The 19,426-nt window shown below is 44.0% G+C and overlaps 1 protein-coding gene across 1 annotated transcript in view; it reads right to left on the minus strand.

Annotated features, from left to right (window-relative positions):
- Positions 1–19,426, minus strand: part of NHSL3 (NHS like 3) — an 86,389-nt gene that overhangs the window by 18,862 nt on the left and 48,101 nt on the right. The window contains exons 2-3 of the mRNA XM_083173846.1: positions 10,546–10,695; positions 8,264–8,313 (exon numbers count right to left, since the gene is read on the minus strand). Coding sequence (XP_083029972.1) covers positions 8,264–8,313; positions 10,546–10,695 — 200 coding nt within the window. The remainder of the gene's footprint in view (positions 1–8,263; positions 8,314–10,545; positions 10,696–19,426) is intronic.

A 19,426-nucleotide genomic window follows, 5' to 3' on the forward strand; every position in this document is an offset into this window, starting at 1 on the left:
GGGAAGAAAGAGTACCTCATCAGAGCACTATTATAGGGAAGGGAGAGTAGTTCACAGAACACACTTAGAACAACATTTATAAGTAAGAAAGGGAGCCCCACATTAATACTATTACAGGGAATGAAAAGTGGGGAACCTTGCTAAGGTACTAGTACAGTGAAGGGAGGAAAGCTTGCTCAAGTACTATTATACTGAAGAACCCATTTTTTAAAAGAAAAATGAATAAAGGTGCTTAATTAAGACTACATAAAAGACTATTCGGACATGTGAGTGTGATCCAGAACACATTTTGTCTTTCTGTTCCACAGGTTGACAGTAATATTTTTCACTGATGCTAAACTCAGACTGATAATCTGGAAAATCCATCTTTTATCCAGCATTTAAATGCCAGGTCTTTTTGCCATGTGCCGTCCTGACCCCCATTCACACTGCAGGCAAATTATCTATTAACATTGGTTCTTTTCTAGTGTGAAAGGGTCATCTCTGATCAACATTCCCAGGTCTTCAACAATGCTTTATCCCAGAATGTTGATCCGGGTTGACCTTTTCACATTCGAAAAGGACCAGTGTTGAAAGGCAAATTACAGAGTAGACCTGCTTGACCCAATAATTTGCATGGCAGTGTGACCGGGGCATAAGTTGACAATGATGTACGAAGATCAAAGAAACTCCAGTACGAACAATTGTATTTAAAAATAAGTAAATTCAAATTCTGGGGGGGGGGTGGGTTTATGAAAAAAGGTAAAGGGCCATATTCATAGTTTAGTTGTGGACACATGGGATCATAAAATGCATCTGAAAAATAGAATTTTTGTGACCAATTTAGAATATACAACTACGGCTTGCTCTACTGCACTTATATGGGTAGGATGCGGCTTTGCAGTGATTACCATAAAAGCTAATAATTGTAATATATTGTGCGATAAATTTGTGTTTGTATATTCACTAATGTGATAGTTATGTTTATGGTAATCATTTTGAGCAATAGAGTAGGAACCTACAGAAAAGTGGGGTCCCTTGCCCGGGGGCTGCAGGCTTAAAATGCATTGCTCATTACATGAACTAACGCTGCCCATACACGTGTGATGCACACCATGCATTTTGAAGTAGATTGCATTGCATCTTGTTCAAAACGCATCCGATGTGCTAAAAGTACCCATACGTTTTTAACTAGATGTGGTGCAATCTATTTAAAGTACAGACAGCACATACTTTGTGATGTGCATGGAAGCATGCATTGCACCTGTCAGTCGCACCGTGTATGGGTGGCATTAGTCTCCACTATTTATTATTGTTAATATAGTGAGTGCAGAGCCCCAGTGATTTATGTTTAAACATTGCGATCACAATGCTTTTTGTTTATTAGATTAATTTTTTAATTTAGTCTTTATGTCATCACATTTTAGCTTGCACCCTGTTTTAACTTGTGTCAACTAGTCTCCTAGGTGCTTTACAACAGGTATGTTGGTAACTGCCTCCCCTTTCAAAGCAAAGTTGCTGTGAGTTTTAGAACCTATAGCATATCTGGAGACTTACATTAATGTGATAGCAATGTTTATGGTAATGAGTAATAGAGTAGGAACCTGAAGAAAAGTGGGGTCTATACCTGGTGCCTACAGATCAATACATGAACTAAATCTCTGCTTTTTATTATTGTTAGTTAATATGAGTGCAGGGCCCCTGTGAGCTTTTTCCAATACAAGTTCTGTCCTGCTTCGACTCAGTCACACCAATATACAAGTGTCATTGCAAATTAATAATCAGTCTCCCATGTGTCCTAGCAGCATTGTAATATAGAGGGGTATTCAATGCTGAAAGATCCAGACATACCTATTCAATGTGGCTGTTTTTTGGCTGATGCAGGTTCGACTTTGTATAAAGTCTAATCTACATCCACGTGAAGTAGTCCAATGTAAAAGGGTTCGACTAAACCATGTGGGTCGGTGAGTAATTCGGTAAGGATTGTGATAACCCCTTAAGTCACTTTTGTCAAAAGAAGACACCCAACGTTAGCAGATGGCTCACTTGTGACACCTTGAGCAGCATATCTTGAGGCTCGGTGTATGAGAACACATCTGTAGCACCTCTTGTGATTAGGAGCATTTGAAATAATAAGAAACCACATAAGCCAGCGCATGCAACACCAAATCCTTGACTTCTTAGTAACTTCTGCCGAACGGCAGTACTCCAACAGCAATTCCACTTGAGTGGACAATTAGATGACTTGAAATGATAACAGACCCTGTAGCATGGTCATCGTTTAAGACCACTTTTATAATCCTGCCAAAAAATATATAACGGTGGTTCTGAAACTATGACAATACTACAGGGTCTGCTGTCATCATTTCAAGTTGTCTGAGTGCCGCCTCAAGTGGAACTGATATATATATATATATATATATATATATATATATATATATATATATATATATATATATATATATATATAGTAGAAATCCTGGCACTCAATCCGAAAATAACAAAGACTTGGGTGTCCCTCTGTCCATGCGCGGCGGCAGGAGATGTAGACAAATCACAATAGAGGGCACTCACAAGATTTTCAAGCTGCACGGCGGCAGACTAGCAATAAGTATCACAACTGACACAAGTAGATGTGAGTCAACGTTTCGGGCTGGTCGCCCTTTATCAAGACATAAAGAAAAGGTGTACAGTACTTACATTTATAGGTGCAAACAAGGTCAATCAATACTGTGCTCCCACCACCTGTGCTGCTCCCCTGGCCCGGGGTTGATGACATCACCGGCGCACCTACACCCGTGTGTGCAGTGTCACCAGGGGGCGTGTGTCCTCTCTGTGAGCGGGTAACCAAGGTAACCCTGTAAACAGTAATAAAAAACCCAGTGATAGATCAACCACTTAATAATGTGCAGAACGAGTCTGAAAACCACAGAGAAGCTAAACAAAAGCGAAGAGATGCGGCTGAAAGTAGCTGTTTAAGGTCCTAACTGCGAGCGCCCCGTGTCGGAAGAGAAAGTGCTGATATCAATGTTCCGTAGTGAGCCTGCAAACGGTGCGCAAAGAAAAGCCAGTGCCGGTCAAACAAAAAACAGTGTTGTGCGTTACGTGCGCATGTCAATGGTAGCGAGTGTCGACTATGTGTCTGCGCTCCTAATGTCAGTGCTAACATATGTGTCCGTGTATATACATAAATCTGTGGCTATAATGTGTGTCCTAAACTACGTACTAAGAGGTGAGGTGTGCGGTGCTGTGCAGAATGGTGCGGAAACATGAAGAGAATAATGAGACATACTGGTAAATCAAGACAATACATCAAATCTCACAAGGGCAATCGCCTTAATGGAGAGAATTCATGCAAATATAGAGTCCCAAATGTAGCAGCGACAGAGAGCCATGGAGTCAAATGGCTAATAGTAAGTTCTAGGAAGGCACAATGTCTATTCAAGGGAAGTCAGAAATATGGTAATGTCTGTAGAGCAACCTTTGCTCATATCAATGTCAATACATCTTGCAAGAAACAACACTGATCTCTGTTGTAGTAAGGTGCCATGTCACCTCAGAGAAAACATGACATGGGTAGCATTTCATTCAGACCGTGGGGCTGGAGGGTTCCAAGTGAATGTATCCATTTCGCTTCCAATCTTAGGAGGGCTCTTCCTCTATCCCCTCCACGCAGATTAGGGGGAACGCAGTCAATCATTTTATAACGTAAGCTAGGTAGAGTGTGTTTATGGGCTTTCCAGTGCCTAGCAACCGGCTGGTCAGACCCCTTGTCACTCAAGGCAGCCCTGATGCTGGATTTGTGCAGGGCCATTCGTTCTTTGAACTGGCGTATCGTTTTCCCTACATACATGTGTCCGCAAGGACATTTAATATAATACACCACGTAGCTGCTGCTACATGTCAAAGCATGTCTAATGGGTATTTTTACTCCCGTTCTGGGATGTAGGAAAAAATCACCAGTTTCTAAACCGCTGCACGTAACACATTTTAGGCAACGGTAATTACCATTCTTCCTTTTGAGGAAGGTGGTAGGGGCAGTGTCCTTCAGCTTGGATACATCGTTATGTACTACAACGTCTTTAATGTTTTTGCTGCGTTTGTAGGCTGGCATGATTTTCGAGTCTTTTAATTGTTTAAGATTCGGGTCTGAAGTGATTAGCGGCCAGATCCTTCTAGCAGCTTTCATCAGTTCAGTACTGGAAGTTGAGTAGCACTGTGTCCATAATATACGGTCAGACCGTGGGTCCTTCTCTTTTCTGTTGAGAAGACTGACTCTATCCAATGCCAGCACTTTTAATTTGGTATTTAGTAGCAATTTTCTGGGGTATCCCCTTAGCAAAAATTTTTTAATCATTTCTGTGATCTCCAATTCTGCTGCCTCCAGCTCTGAACATATTCTGCGGGCTCTCAGAAACTGCGAATATGGTAAACTCCATTTGGAGGCTGTCGGATGGAAACTACTGCCCAGCAGGGCCGTGTTCCTGTCCGTCGGCTTGTGGTATACTGTGGTAACCAGGCGCAAATCTTCAGTGAGTGTAATGGTTACGTCCAAGAAATGTATACTGCTGGTACTGGAGCTGGTAGTGAATTTGATGTCATCATCCATCTTATTAATATTCTCCATCAGGTTATTGAAGCTTTCCTGGTCACCATCCCAAAGCAATATAATATCGTCTATGTACCGATAGTACATTTTGATGTAGGAGACTGTGGCTGGGTTAGTGAAAAACTCAGCAAGAGACTCACTATATTATACAGCAGCACAGTTCCTGGATCTTTTCTTACAACCCATTGTCCAAAAACAGCACACCTATCTCAAGGACACTACATCACTTCTTATCCATCTGCAAGAACTTTCCCCCCTGCCTTCCAAACTGCTATTATGCACCATTGACGTAGTCTCACTTTATACCAGCATACCACATGCCAGAGGCATTGCAGCCGTAAGAAGAGCAGTTCACAACAGTGAAATTTATAAAGGACCAGACTCAGACTTTTTCATCAATCTATTAGACCTCGCCCTTACCAACAACTTTTTTATGTTCGACAGCAGATTTTTTCTACAGCTGTCGGGGGTAGCTATGGGGTCCTGTGTGGCTCCAAGTGTAGCTAACATTTTTATGTATGAACTTGAGAAAGACCTGTTTTTCACTAACCCAGCCACAGTCTCCAACATCAAAATGTACTATCGGTACATAGACGATATTATATTGCTTTGGGATGGTGACCAGGAAAGCTTCAATAACCTGATGGAGAATATTAATAAGATGGATGATGACATCAAATTCACTACCAGCTCCAGTACCAGCAGTATACATTTCTTGGACGTAACCATTACACTCACTGAAGATTTGCGCCTGGTTACCACAGTATACCACAAGCCGACGGACAGGAACACGGCCCTGCTGGGCAGTAGTTTCCATCCGACAGCCTCCAAATGGAGTTTACCATATTCGCAGTTTCTGAGAGCCCGCAGAATATGTTCAGAGCTGGAGGCAGCAGAATTGGAGATCACAGAAATGATTAAAAAATTTTTGCTAAGGGGATACCCCAGAAAATTGCTACTAAATACCAAATTAAAAGTGCTGGCATTGGATAGAGTCAGTCTTCTCAACAGAAAAGAGAAGGACCCACGGTCTGACCGTATATTATGGACACAGTGCTACTCAACTTCCAGTACTGAACTGATGAAAGCTGCTAGAAGGATCTGGCCGCTAATCACTTCAGACCCGAATCTTAAACAATTAAAAGACTCGAAAATCATGCCAGCCTACAAACGCAGCAAAAACATTAAAGACGTTGTAGTACATAACGATGTATCCAAGCTGAAGGACACTGCCCCTACCACCTTCCTCAAAAGGAAGAATGGTAATTACCGTTGCCTAAAATGTGTTACGTGCAGCGGTTTAGAAACTGGTGATTTTTTCCTACATCCCAGAACGGGAGTAAAAATACCCATTAGACATGCTTTGACATGTAGCAGCAGCTACGTGGTGTATTATATTAAATGTCCTTGCGGACACATGTATGTAGGGAAAACGATACGCCAGTTCAAAGAACGAATGGCCCTGCACAAATCCAGCATCAGGGCTGCCTTGAGTGACAAGGGGTCTGACCAGCCGGTTGCTAGGCACTGGAAAGCCCATAAACACACTCTACCTAGCTTACGTTATAAAATGATTGACTGCGTTCCCCCTAATCTGCGTGGAGGGGATAGAGGAAGAGCCCTCCTAAGATTGGAAGCGAAATGGATACATTCACTTGGAACCCTCCAGCCCCACGGTCTGAATGAAATGCTACCCATGTCATGTTTTCTCTGAGGTGACATGGCACCTTACTACAACAGAGATCAGTGTTGTTTCTTGCAAGATGTATTGACATTGATATGAGCAAAGGTTGCTCTACAGACATTACCATATTTCTGACTTCCCTTGAATAGACATTGTGCCTTCCTAGAACTTACTATTAGCCATTTGACTCCATGGCTCTCTGTCGCTGCTACATTTGGGACTCTATATTTGCATGAATTCTCTCCATTAAGGCGATTGCCCTTGTGAGATTTGATGTATTGTCTTGATTTACCAGTATGTCTCATTATTCTCTTCATGTTTCCGCACCATTCTGCACAGCACCGCACACCTCACCTCTTAGTACGTAGTTTAGGACACACATTATAGCCACAGATTTATGTATATACACGGACACATATGTTAGCACTGACATTAGGAGCGCAGACACATAGTCGACACTCGCTACCATTGACATGCGCACGTAACGCACAACACTGTTTTTTGTTTGACCGGCACTGGCTTTTCTTTGCGCACCGTTTGCAGGCTCACTACGGAACATTGATATCAGCACTTTCTCTTCCGACACGGGGCGCTCGCAGTTAGGACCTTAAACAGCTACTTTCAGCCGCATCTCTTCGCTTTTGTTTAGCTTCTCTGTGGTTTTCAGACTCGTTCTGCACATTATTAAGTGGTTGATCTATCACTGGGTTTTTTATTACTGTTTACAGGGTTACCTTGGTTACCCGCTCACAGAGAGGACACACGCCCCCTGGTGACACTGCACACACGGGTGTAGGTGCGCCGGTGATGTCATCAACCCCGGGCCAGGGGAGCAGCACAGGTGGTGGGAGCACAGTATTGATTGACCTTGTTTGCACCTATAAATGTAAGTACTGTACACCTTTTCTTTATGTCTTGATAAAGGGCGACCAGCCCGAAACGTTGACTCACATCTACTTGTGTCAGTTGTGATACTTATTGCTAGTCTGCCGCCGTGCAGCTTGAAAATCTTGTGAGTGCCCTCTATTGTGATTTGTCTATATATATATATATATATATATATATATATATATATATATATATATATATAACTAATATTATATTAGCATTGGTTTGGCACTCCCTTAACCCTTTCAAGTCTAGTCAGGCACAACAGCCCTAGCGCCAATAGCAGATCCAATGGTGAGCCACTTTAAAATTAGAACATTAACACTGTTCAACATTCAATGGAGACCAGACTGTTTGAATTGCAAAAATTATTTTGCACTGCTAAAAGTTAAATAACATTGAACGCTATGTGCCCGTGCAGTAATAAGTAAAATCCAAATGAGAGTATGCTGGTAAGGTAAAACACGGCATTGCTATTCTGAAGACGGGATAGGCAAGACCCCAAAACCTTTTATATACTTTACTAGATTCATTAACTATATATATTTATAATCCATAATACATTGGGACTAATTGGATAGTCTAATTTATTTGAGCAATGTGTTAATTGCTTTTGTATTTTGCTTTTTTAAACTATGGCAAAACCTATGCATGGACTCGAGGCCCAAAGAGGGTAGTATACAGTAATGCATTTGTTGCATACAGTGCAGTTCTTGTTTTCATTCTGTGATCAGGATGTTATGCAGACTGGAGAAATCTATCCGTGTACTTTAAGAAAGTGCTGAGATCTTTTCTGTTGAGTCCTCCAACATTTGCACTACACTTAAATTCCTGTTATTAGGCTAAGCTATATAGTCATCCCAATAAGGCAGGCATTCCCAACAACTTTCCTCAAGGCACACCAACAGTGCAGGGTTTGTAGATATCCAGGCTTCAGCACAGGTGACTTAATTAGTACCTGAGTGATCCTGATTAAACCATCTGTGCTGAAGCCTGGATATCACTAAAACCTGCACTGTTGGTGTGCCTTGAGGACCATGGTTGGGAATGCCTGCAATAAGGGCAGTCTGTCAGACTACAAACAGTCATACATGCATTTTTACCTCTGAGGTCTTGTCTTCTTCCTGGGAGGGTTGCTTGTTTTGCTGTTTTTCTGAGAAAGAAAGTGTTTGGACTTAGAACAGAACTAGGAAACAAAAACATTGTCAGCGAAACAAATGCATTAACAAATGTCACATTTTATGTAGAGCTCTTGCTCTAGTATGACTACAATCAAAATGAGACTGGACGGACCAAAAACTATAGCTCTGTCTCCACGATTTATGACTGTAAGTGCGAGGCTGGATTGAAAAGTAATGCCTCCATGGCTAGAAGATTTTTTTTATTTGTGAACACATTTAAACGTCTTTTTTTTGTGCATACTAACTCAGTTTATCCTCTATATCAGTGATTTTCAACCTTTTTTCAGCTCGCGGAACACTGGACAAGACTTTAAATTTGCCAAGGCACACTATCAGTCCCCCACAGACTTCTTTCTGTCCCCAGATCCCAATAAAGATGGGAGTTTACCTGAGGGAGTGGGGGGGAAGGTGCTGTTGAAGGCTATACTGCCCAATGTCCCATGGAGGAGCACTTTGACAAATGGGCAAGTGTACCCCCAAATGCTGGGGGACAGACAGGAGGGGACATGGCAGAGAGAGAGTGCATGAATAGAGAGGGGGGGGGGGGTATAGGAAGCGAGAGGCATGGGGAAGAGACAGGGCAAAACAGCTTCTGCTCAGGTACCCAGGAGTTACCTGGAGATGGGGTGTGAGAGAGGGGGGTTTGATAAAGTTGTCAGGCATCACTTTGATCTCCCAAAGTACTAGCGGCGCTGTGCAGGGCTACTTCTCACCTGCCTTGTAAGTACTAGGTCTCCTCTGCTCCAGCAGGCTCGGACAGCGGTATTAGTTCTCCTGTGCCCCGCATCAGCTCCAGCAGCGATCTCTTTTGCCCCTGTGCTGGAATGTCTCTTTTGCCCCGGTAGTGGTAGTGTCTTGAGTTCCGGTGCCCGAGGGTCTCCTGTGCGTCGGAAGTGGCGGGTGTGTTGTGCGCCAGTGCTCGGCGCCAGAGGTTCTCCTATGCTGCGGCTCACATCCGGCTTCCAGCAGAGCCCCCTGATCTCTCAAGGCACACTAGTGTGCCACGGCACAGCGGTTGGGAACCGCTGCTCTATATAATGCACTATTCACTTTTCAACATAGGTCCCCATCCCTTTTCACAATGTGCTAACACTTGACACCTTAAGGGTCAACACTTCAACTCTGAGGTGAAAGCTGCCGTTTGGTCCTGGTGTCGACAACAACCACCAGCTTTCTTCTCAGACGGGTTCGCCAGACTCGTCAAGTGTTGGCGCACATGCTTAGAAAGGCATGGGGACTACTTTGAAAAGTGAATAGTGCATTACATAGAGGATAAACTGAGTGCTCATGTACACCAGTGGTTCCCAACCCTGGTCCTCAAGTACTTCCAACAGTACACGTTTTCCAGGTCACCCAGCAGGGGCACAGATTATTCAGGCACATTTTAAAAGTGCCACAGGTGGAGCTAATTATTTCACTGATTCTGTGTGGAGACCTGCAAAACGTGCACTGTTGGCGACCAGTGTTGGGAACCACTGAAGTACACAAAAAATGTGTTCAAATGCGTTCACAAATCAAAAACTCATAGCTATGGCAACATTACTTTTTAATCCAGCCTCGTATATTGGCAAGGAATCAAAATATTCGCACAATGCACCCCTGGAACCACTGAAGAGGATCCTGATGGCCGCCGGGGGACCGTCTGAGCACCACCAGGTAAGTATGTTATAAAAAAAATATTCCCAAAACCAAAAAAATCCCTTATCCAGAATACTCGTGGTCCAGAGCATTTCGGATAAGGGAAACTCAACCTGTATGATGTTACCTACATAGTTGTTCTGATTTTAACTTGATGGACGCATGTCTTTATTCAGCCTTAACTACTATGTGACTATGTTTTGTTTTTCGGCATTGCTTACGTATTTAAAGTTTTATAATCAGGTGGGTACACACTATGATATATTGTGCAATCTTTGTTCTTTCTACCAATTTGCTAAATCATCATATAGAATGTACACCCAATCTGATGTGCTGCAAGTCCGAAAGGACAATTCCACCGATAATGCAGTGTTACATTAAGCATGAAAAAATATTACGCTGTCATTGGATGGATCATGTAATGTGTACACGATACAATGTAATGTGTACACCTCAGTTGTTTACCTAGCTTTAGACTATTTTTTAATTCTACCAAAAAGTTTGCAGATAAAGATGAAAGTGAACGGAGCTGTTATACCATTTAGAACACCTTGGTGTTTGCTTACCTCTCCTCTGCAGGGACTTGAGCCCCTCCTGAGCTTGGTTGTGAATCTCATCAAGAAGAGGTGTGCGTGTGATGGGGAAGAACGTACTGTCCACCGATTCATTCTCCTGTGCTGGGTTTGGTTGGGGATCACCATCGGGTTTTGCATTATCTGTAAGAAACATAAGTGGGGAGGATGACATGACCCATATGTCTCTAATGTCCTTTCTAAACCCTGTGCGAATGTCATGTTCTGATGCACTGGGTCAGTGTTGGTACAGAGAACACTGCTCTTAAAAGAAAACAACATTATCAAATGAGTATCTGTGTAAAAAGAAACTTCATTTTCATACTTCAGCAAACTCTCCCTTGCTATAAGCTCTATCATTAGACAGCCACCTTAAATCAGATCATGTTATCTGGCAGTTGACTGCTGTATTCTACGATGAGTCACTCACAGCATAGAGGACACAAGCTTTAATGTCACGAGTATAGCATCAGCACACTGTTAATCAGACTGGGATGGGGCTACCCACGGAGCACTTCCCCTGGAGCCTGACCAGCAAAGATTAGCAGAAACAATAGGGTATTTTTTTTTTTTTTTTTAAATGTTCATACATTGGTGGCTGCACCTTGTATCCTGTCACTGTGTAGCATTGCTGGTTTACCCACTGCAGCAGCAGTCCTATGAGAGTACTCCTGTAACACAACCTTTCCTGTTTAACACTCCCCATGAATCAGCAGCACCATAATTCATTGCATAGTATGAAATGCAGCACAGAATGCTATTTGCATAATCCTTGCATACCACAGGCTTACATGTAAATTGTGGAAATAATGCTACTAGTATTGTTTCATTCATTCCTGCCTCATTCTGTGCATATACACAACCTCTGATATGAAAAATACTAGATACAGTATGTGCCTATTAATTGTCATTTCGTATTTCACTATCGACACAATCACATGGACATTCTATACTCAAGTTCTGACGTTTAGGGGGACATTTACCAAAATGGATTCGTAGAAAAAAGGTGTATTCGTAGGGAGAAATACACCTTTTTTTTACGAATTTGTATTTTCGGGATTTACAATCCCAAAAATACAACAATTCGTAGTCCTAAAGATGGAACATTCGTATTTGTAGTTACAAATACGAATGCCCTACACCATCGATAGGATACGACAGAAATCACCATTCAAAAGAATGGTGGTTTCTGATTTACTAAGCAGCCGTACTGACAATACGGCTGCTTAGTGGTGTGAAACACCCACGCAAATACGACAGGAAAATAGAACACCATTTTCCTGTTCTATTTGCGTTTTAGCCTGCACGGATCAGTCAGATCCGTGCAGGCTGCGGTGTAAAAAAATAGAAAAATAAATAAATAAAAAAAAAACCGGCGTGGGGTCCCCCCCACAGCCGAAACCAGCACCAGGCTAAAGGAGCCGGGGCCGGTAATTAAAAATCAGGGAACCCGACAAATAGGGGCTCCCCGATTTTTAACAACCAGCCCCAGGCTCCAGGTCCGGGGCTGGTTCCCAAAATACGGGGGACAAAATGAGTAGGGGTCCCCCGTATTTTAAGAACCAGCCCCAGGCACAACCAGCCGGCAGGGTAATGTCACAGCCGGGGGACACTTATAATATAAGGTCCCGCGGCCAAAACATTCTCCCTACCGACCAGTCAGCCTGGCCAGGGGCCCTGGGGGAGTGGGGACCCCCCCAATGAAGGGGTCCCCCCCCTCCAGGACTTACCTGACCAGGCTGAAGCCTGGTGCTGTCCCCGATGCCCCTGGGCGGTGGGCATCGGGCTGATTATGTTGTAAAAAATAGATAAACCATTGTTTTTTACTGTGGCACTACAAGTGCCAGCAAGCCTCCCCAGCAAGCTGGGACTTGGAGAACCACAAGTCCCAGCCTGCTGGGCATTAAAGGGCCCGCTGGCACTTGTAGTTCTACAGTTAAAAAAATAGTGCACAAAACACACTGATACACTTTTAAAATAAAACTTTATTACACACAAAGCCCACACATACTGATACTTACCTATCTTCTTCCCATAGGTCGCCCTGGTCCTGTGTCGGCGTCTTCTGGTCCTGTGTCGTCTTCTTCCTCCATGTCGACCGTCGCTGTCGCCGTCCGGATCCGACGAAATCCATTTGGGAAGCTGTGGAAGGAAACCATACTCACCTGTCCCAGCGCGACGTAGTCCAGGTAAGTGTCTTTGCAAAAAAACAAAACGAACACCCCGAAACCAGACCGGACTGACGGAGACGCACGTGTGTTTGTTTACATCGTGCGGCTCCGCCTCCCGAATGCCGCTATTGGCCGCCTTGCGGCCTAGCGGCTCCTGATTGGCCGCTAGGCCGCAAGGCGGCCAATAGCGGCATTTGGGAGGCGGAGCCGCACGATGTAAACACCGTGCGTCTCCGTCAGTCCGGTCTGGTTTCGGGGTGTTCGTTTTGTTTTTTTGCAAAGACACTTACCTGGACTACGTCGCGCTGGGACAGGTGAGTATGGTTTCCTTCCACAGCTTCCCAAATGGATTTCGTCGGATCCGGACGGCGACAGCGACGGTCGACATGGAGGAAGAAGACGACACAGGACCAGAAGACGCCGACACAGGACCAGGGCGACCTATGGGAAGAAGATAGGTAAGTATTAGTATGTGTGGGCTTTGTGTGTAATAAAGTTTTATTTTAAAAGTGTATCAGTGTGTTTTGTGCACTATTTTTTTAACTGTAGAACTACAAGTGCCAGCGGGCCCTTTAATGCCCAGCAGGCTGGGACTTGTGGTTCTCCAAGTCCCAGCTTGCTGGGGAGGCTTGCTGGCACTTGTAGTGCCACAGTAAAAAACAATGGTTTATCTATTTTTTACAACATAATCAGCCCGATGCCCACCGCCCAGGGGCATCGGGGACAGCACCAGGCTTCAGCCTGGTCAGGTAAGTCCTGGGAGGGGGGGGACCCCTTCATTGGGGGGGTCCCCACTCCCCCAGGGCCCCTGGCCAGGCTGACTGGTCGGTAGGGAGAATGTTTTGGCCGCGGGACCTTATATTATAAGTGTCCCCCGGCTGTGACATTACCCTGCCGGCTGGTTGTGCCTGGGGCTGGTTCTTAAAATACGGGGGACCCCTACTCATTTTGTCCCCCGTATTTTGGGAACCAGCCCCGGACCTGGAGCTGGTTGTTAAAAATCGGGGAGCCCCTATTTGTCGGGTTCCCTGATTTTTAATTACCGGCCCCGGCTCCTTCAGCCTGGTGCTGGTTATGGCTGTGGGGGGGACCCCACGCCGTTTTTTTTTATTTATTTATTTATTTTTCTATTTTTTTTACACACTGCAGCCTGCACGGATCTGACTTGATCCGTGCAGACTGCTAGAAATAATTCGTATTAGCGGCCGTATATACGGCCGCTAATACGAATCATTACACCATCGGAGGGTTACAAAGCAGTCGTATCTGACTGCTTTGTAAATCCCCCTCCGGAACACGACTTTGCATACGACTTAAACAGTCGTATGCAGTCGTAGGGAAACAACCAATACGAAAAACTAGGTTTTTCATATTGGTAAATTTCCCCCTAATTTTCGGTACTTGTGTATTATCACGGCGCTCCCGATTTTCATTGCAGGGCATTGTACGATGAAAAATCGCATCGCATGCGATATGATTGCATGCGATGCAACGCGATTTCACCCGATTTTTTATTGTACAGGCACCCAGATGCCTTATTACCATGTTAAATGCCCCCCCCCCCCCGACCCGATTTTTAATTGTATACCCACCCTCATGGGTCATGAGTATGTGAAATGCCCCCCATTGTTAACGCCAAGCGTGGCGAGCGGCGGCAGTACGCGTCCTCCGAACTTTTCATACCCCCACTATCCACGTCGGCGTGGAGTTGATTTTATAAAGTGCAGCGAGCGGACGCGTATACCTGTGAAGTAATACGCGTCCGCTCTCCACACTTTATAAAATCAACTCCACGCCGACGTGGATAGTGGGGGTATGAAAAGGTCGGCAGACGCGTACCGCTCGCCACGCTTCGGGTTGGCGTTGATAGTGGGGGGCCGTTAACAATGTGGGGGCATTTTACATATTTATTACCCATCAGGGTGGGTATACAATTAAAAATTGGGTCTGGGGGTGCCATTTAACATGGGACTCAATGGCAAGTCGCATCGCATGCCATTGTAATGGCATGCGATATGACCCGATTTTAAAATTGTATACTCAGCCCGGAAAAAAGGCTGAAATCGGGTCCATCGCATACCTTAATTAGTGGGATGCGATGCGATGGGCGCCGTGATAATACACAAGTACCTAATTTTCCACTCTACCTTCTGCTATCTTGCATCCAACCATGCTACTGTCTCACCTAAGCAATGGGAGTGATACAGTATCTGGGAATTTGTAGAGATGAAGGAGTACCATGCAGTTGTAGTTTTCTTTTGAGGATGAAAATCACTGTTTTGCTCACACCTCTTCAGGGAAATGTAAATGGAACTTGCACACATTTACATTCCAGGTGAAAAAATGATATTGTGCATTGTTAACTATATAGTGTACACCAGGGCTGGGCAACACCGGCCCTCCAGATGTTGATGAACTACACATCCCAGCATGCCTTGCATCAGTTTCAGCATGGCCACATAGCAAAACTAATGCAAAGCATCCTGGGATGTGTAGTTCACGAACATCTGGAGGGCCGGTGTTGCCCAGCCCTGGTGTACACACACTAGTCAATATGCATGAAAATGAATTATTGTGCCTGATGTTAGCAAAGATAGACTTATGTCTACCCAGCTTAAGGATGTAATACCAAAGATGCAGTTATAACTGGACTCAATCTCTCAAAAAAAAGGAAACATCTTCACGTTTATATATCTGAATTTTTCATATGTCTGACTATACTTAAAGCCTCATACAATCTATGACTGGCCTTACCGCTGATATCAATGATACAGGTGGTAAGACCAGGCAAACGAGATTGGCTGCATGCCTGGTTGACAATATAGTCTTTTTTAAGACATAAGAACATACAAGTTTCCGACAGAGACAAAACTAACAGTTTGCATATAGGAATAAGCAAAAATTTGAATGTACACAGGATAGTATATGTATGTATGAAGGTAGGTAAGATGGAACAGACTCCCCCTTCCATTATAACTGAAACGTGTTTGCCCAAAGGCACCATCCGGGCATACATAGCATCAGGGGATAGAGGAGCACAGTTACAGGATAGTTATTTTGAATTATGTTTCTCCTTTATGGGGATGTAGGATATCAAAAATCAATCATCTGTCAGAAACCCTATCCTAAGCCCGCTAACTCTACTAAAATAAAACATCCAGAAAACCTAAAGCAAACCTCCCGGAACCCCCCCCCCCCTGTACAACCCACCCCCAACTAAGGCGTAGAGAACGCCCTCTTTTAATTTACTTAACACATCTTCCCCTGTACAACAAACAAAATCTCTTATGCCGCGCTAATTATGGTGTCTAAAAAAACGGTTGCCAGTAACACTTAGCCCCTTACTATTGGGGCTCCACAATCCAAATATACCCACAATAGTGTTACCAGGCGCCCTATAGTGTTTAAATTGTAATTCCTATCTCTTTGCTTTATAATTCTTACACAATGAACTTAAAACATTTATTAAAAAAAGGCATTTAAAACCATTTTTCCAAGTCAAATTCTTGTCAGAGGTGTAATTTTCACAAGATTATGGATGAAAACTAAATCCAATGCGTTTCGTCTCATTATGAGACTTCATCAGGGGTGTAAATGTTTTAAACAAATCTTTAATGGGTCTAATAAGGGTTTTTTTTCCGGTTGTATAAAGTAGGTTACATATGCTGACCCTCTGGTATAATGAATGAATCCTTCTGTATTAGGTGGGCCACCTATTTAGGTGCAAACTTGTAATCAGTCTAGAGCAGTGGTAGCCAACCCTAGCCCTCGAGAGCTACCAACAGTTCACATTTTCCAGACAACCTAGCTGCTGCACTCATTAATCACTGACACATTTTAAAAGATCCACAGATGGAGCTAATTAGCTCACTTGTGATTCTGTGAGGAGACCTGCAAAACATGCACTGTTGGTAGCTCTCGAGGACTAGGGTTGGCTTCCCCAGTTCTAGAGTCAGGATAATGCTTTCGTTTACAAATCCTTAATACGGACTCCTAATAGGGTACCCCTTTTTAATGGGATTAGTCGTCCCTATTCAGCTAAATAAGGTCCCTCATACAGTATAATACTGGGGTCCAATTATAACTAATATGAAATGGTCACCTCTGTAGATCCTCTAATTGTCAGTGGGAAACTAGTCCTCTAGCAAGTTATTTTTCGGAAAATATTTTGGCTGCGCCTGTGGAATAGGTGCATGTGTTCACATCAGGGCTCAACCTGCAAGCCTTCTTCCCCTGTGACTGTTGATATATGGCCCGATTCAGCTTTTTTAGAAAAACAAAAACAAAAAACTGGGCAACCCCATGTTGTATCGCAGGTGGGGCAGATGTAACATGTGCAGAGAGGTAGATTTGGTGGGCTGGGAAGGGGTGTAAACTGCAGTATAACTGTAAAACATCCACTATTTACCCTGCACAGAAAAAATATCATCCCTACTCAAATCTAAATATCTCTGCACATGTTATATCAGCCCCTCCTGCAGTGCAGCATGGTTGTGTGCATGGTTACCCTGCCGGCTGGTTGTGCCTGGGGCTGGTTCTTAAAATACGGGGGACCCCTACTCATTTTGTCCCCCGTATTTTGGGAACCAGCCCCGGACCTGGAGCTGGTTGTTAAAAATCGGGGAGCCCCTATTTGTCGGGTTCCCTGATTTTTAATTACCGGCCCCGGCTCCTTCAGCCTGGTGCTGGTTATGGCTGTGGGGGGGACCCCACGCCGTTTTTTTTTATTTATTTATTTATTTTTCTATTTTTTTTACACACTGCAGCCTGCACGGATCTGACTTGATCCGTGCAGACTGCTAGAAATAATTCGTATTAGCGGCCGTATATACGGCCGCTAATACGAATCATTACACCATCGGAGGGTTACAAAGCAGTCGTATCTGACTGCTTTGTAAATCCCCCTCCGGAACACGACTTTGCATACGACTTAAACAGTCGTATGCAGTCGTAGGGAAACAACCAATACGAAAAACTAGGTTTTTCATATTGGTAAATTTCCCCCTAATTTTCGGTACTTGTGTATTATCACGGCGCTCCCGATTTTCATTGCAGGGCATTGTACGATGAAAAATCGCATCGCATGCGATATGATTGCATGCGATGCAACGCGATTTCACCCGATTTTTTATTGTACAGGCACCCAGATGCCTTATTACCATGTTAAATGCCCCCCCCCCCCCCGACCCGATTTTTAATTGTATACCCACCCTCATGGGTCATGAGTATGTGAAATGCCCCCCATTGTTAACGCCAAGCGTGGCGAGCGGCGGCAGTACGCGTCCTCCGAACTTTTCATACCCCCACTATCCACGTCGGCGTGGAGTTGATTTTATAAAGTGCAGCGAGCGGACGCGTATACCTGTGAAGTAATACGCGTCCGCTCTCCACACTTTATAAAATCAACTCCACGCCGACGTGGATAGTGGGGGTATGAAAAGGTCGGCAGACGCGTACCGCTCGCCACGCTTCGGGTTGGCGTTGATAGTGGGGGGCCGTTAACAATGTGGGGGCATTTTACATATTTATTACCCATCAGGGTGGGTATACAATTAAAAATTGGGTCTGGGGGTGCCATTTAACATGGGACTCAATGGCAAGTCGCATCGCATGCCATTGTAATGGCATGCGATATGACCCGATTTTAAAATTGTATACTCAGCCCGGAAAAAAGGCTGAAATCGGGTCCATCGCATACCTTAATTAGTGGGATGCGATGCGATGGGCGCCGTGATAATACACAAGTACCTAATTTTCCACTATACCTTCTGCTATCTTGCATCCAACCATGCTACTGTCTCACCTAAGCAATGGGAGTGATACAGTATCTGGGAATTTGTAGAGATGAAGGAGTACCATGCAGTTGTAGTTTTCTTTTGAGGATGAAAATCACTGTTTTGCTCACACCTCTTCAGGGAAATGTAAATGGAACTTGCACACATTTACATTCCAGGTGAAAAAATGATATTGTGCATTGTTAACTATATAGTGTACACCAGGGCTGGGCAACACCGGCCCTCCAGATGTTGATGAACTACACATCCCAGCATGCCTTGCATCAGTTTCAGCATGGCCACATAGCAAAACTAATGCAAAGCATCCTGGGATGTGTAGTTCACGAACATCTGGAGGGCCGGTGTTGCCCAGCCCTGGTGTACACACACTAGTCAATATGCATGAAAATGAATTATTGTGCCTGATGTTAGCAAAGATAGACTTATGTCTACCCAGCTTAAGGATGTAATACCAAAGATGCAGTTATAACTGGACTCAATCTCTCAAAAAAAAGGAAACATCTTCACGTTTATATATCTGAATTTTTCATATGTCTGACTATACTTAAAGCCTCATACAATCTACGACTGGCCTTACCGCTGATATCAATGATACAGGTGGTAAGACCAGGCAAACGAGATTGGCTGCATGCCTGGTTGACAATATAGTCTTTTTTAAGACATAAGAACATACAAGTTTCCGACAGAGACAAAACTAACAGTTTGCATATAGGAATAAGCAAAAATTTGAATGTACACAGGATAGTATATGTATGTATGAAGGTAGGTAAGATGGAACAGACTCCCCCTTCCATTATAACTGAAACGTGTTTGCCCAAAGGCACCATCCGGGCATACATAGCATCAGGGGATAGAGGAGCACAGTTACAGGATAGTTATTTTGAATTATGTTTCTCCTTTATGGGGATG

This window comes from Crinia signifera, chromosome 2, assembly GCF_055691185.1.
Source record: "Crinia signifera chromosome 2, ASM5569118v1, whole genome shotgun sequence".
Taxonomy (NCBI): Eukaryota; Metazoa; Chordata; class Amphibia; order Anura; family Myobatrachidae; genus Crinia; species Crinia signifera.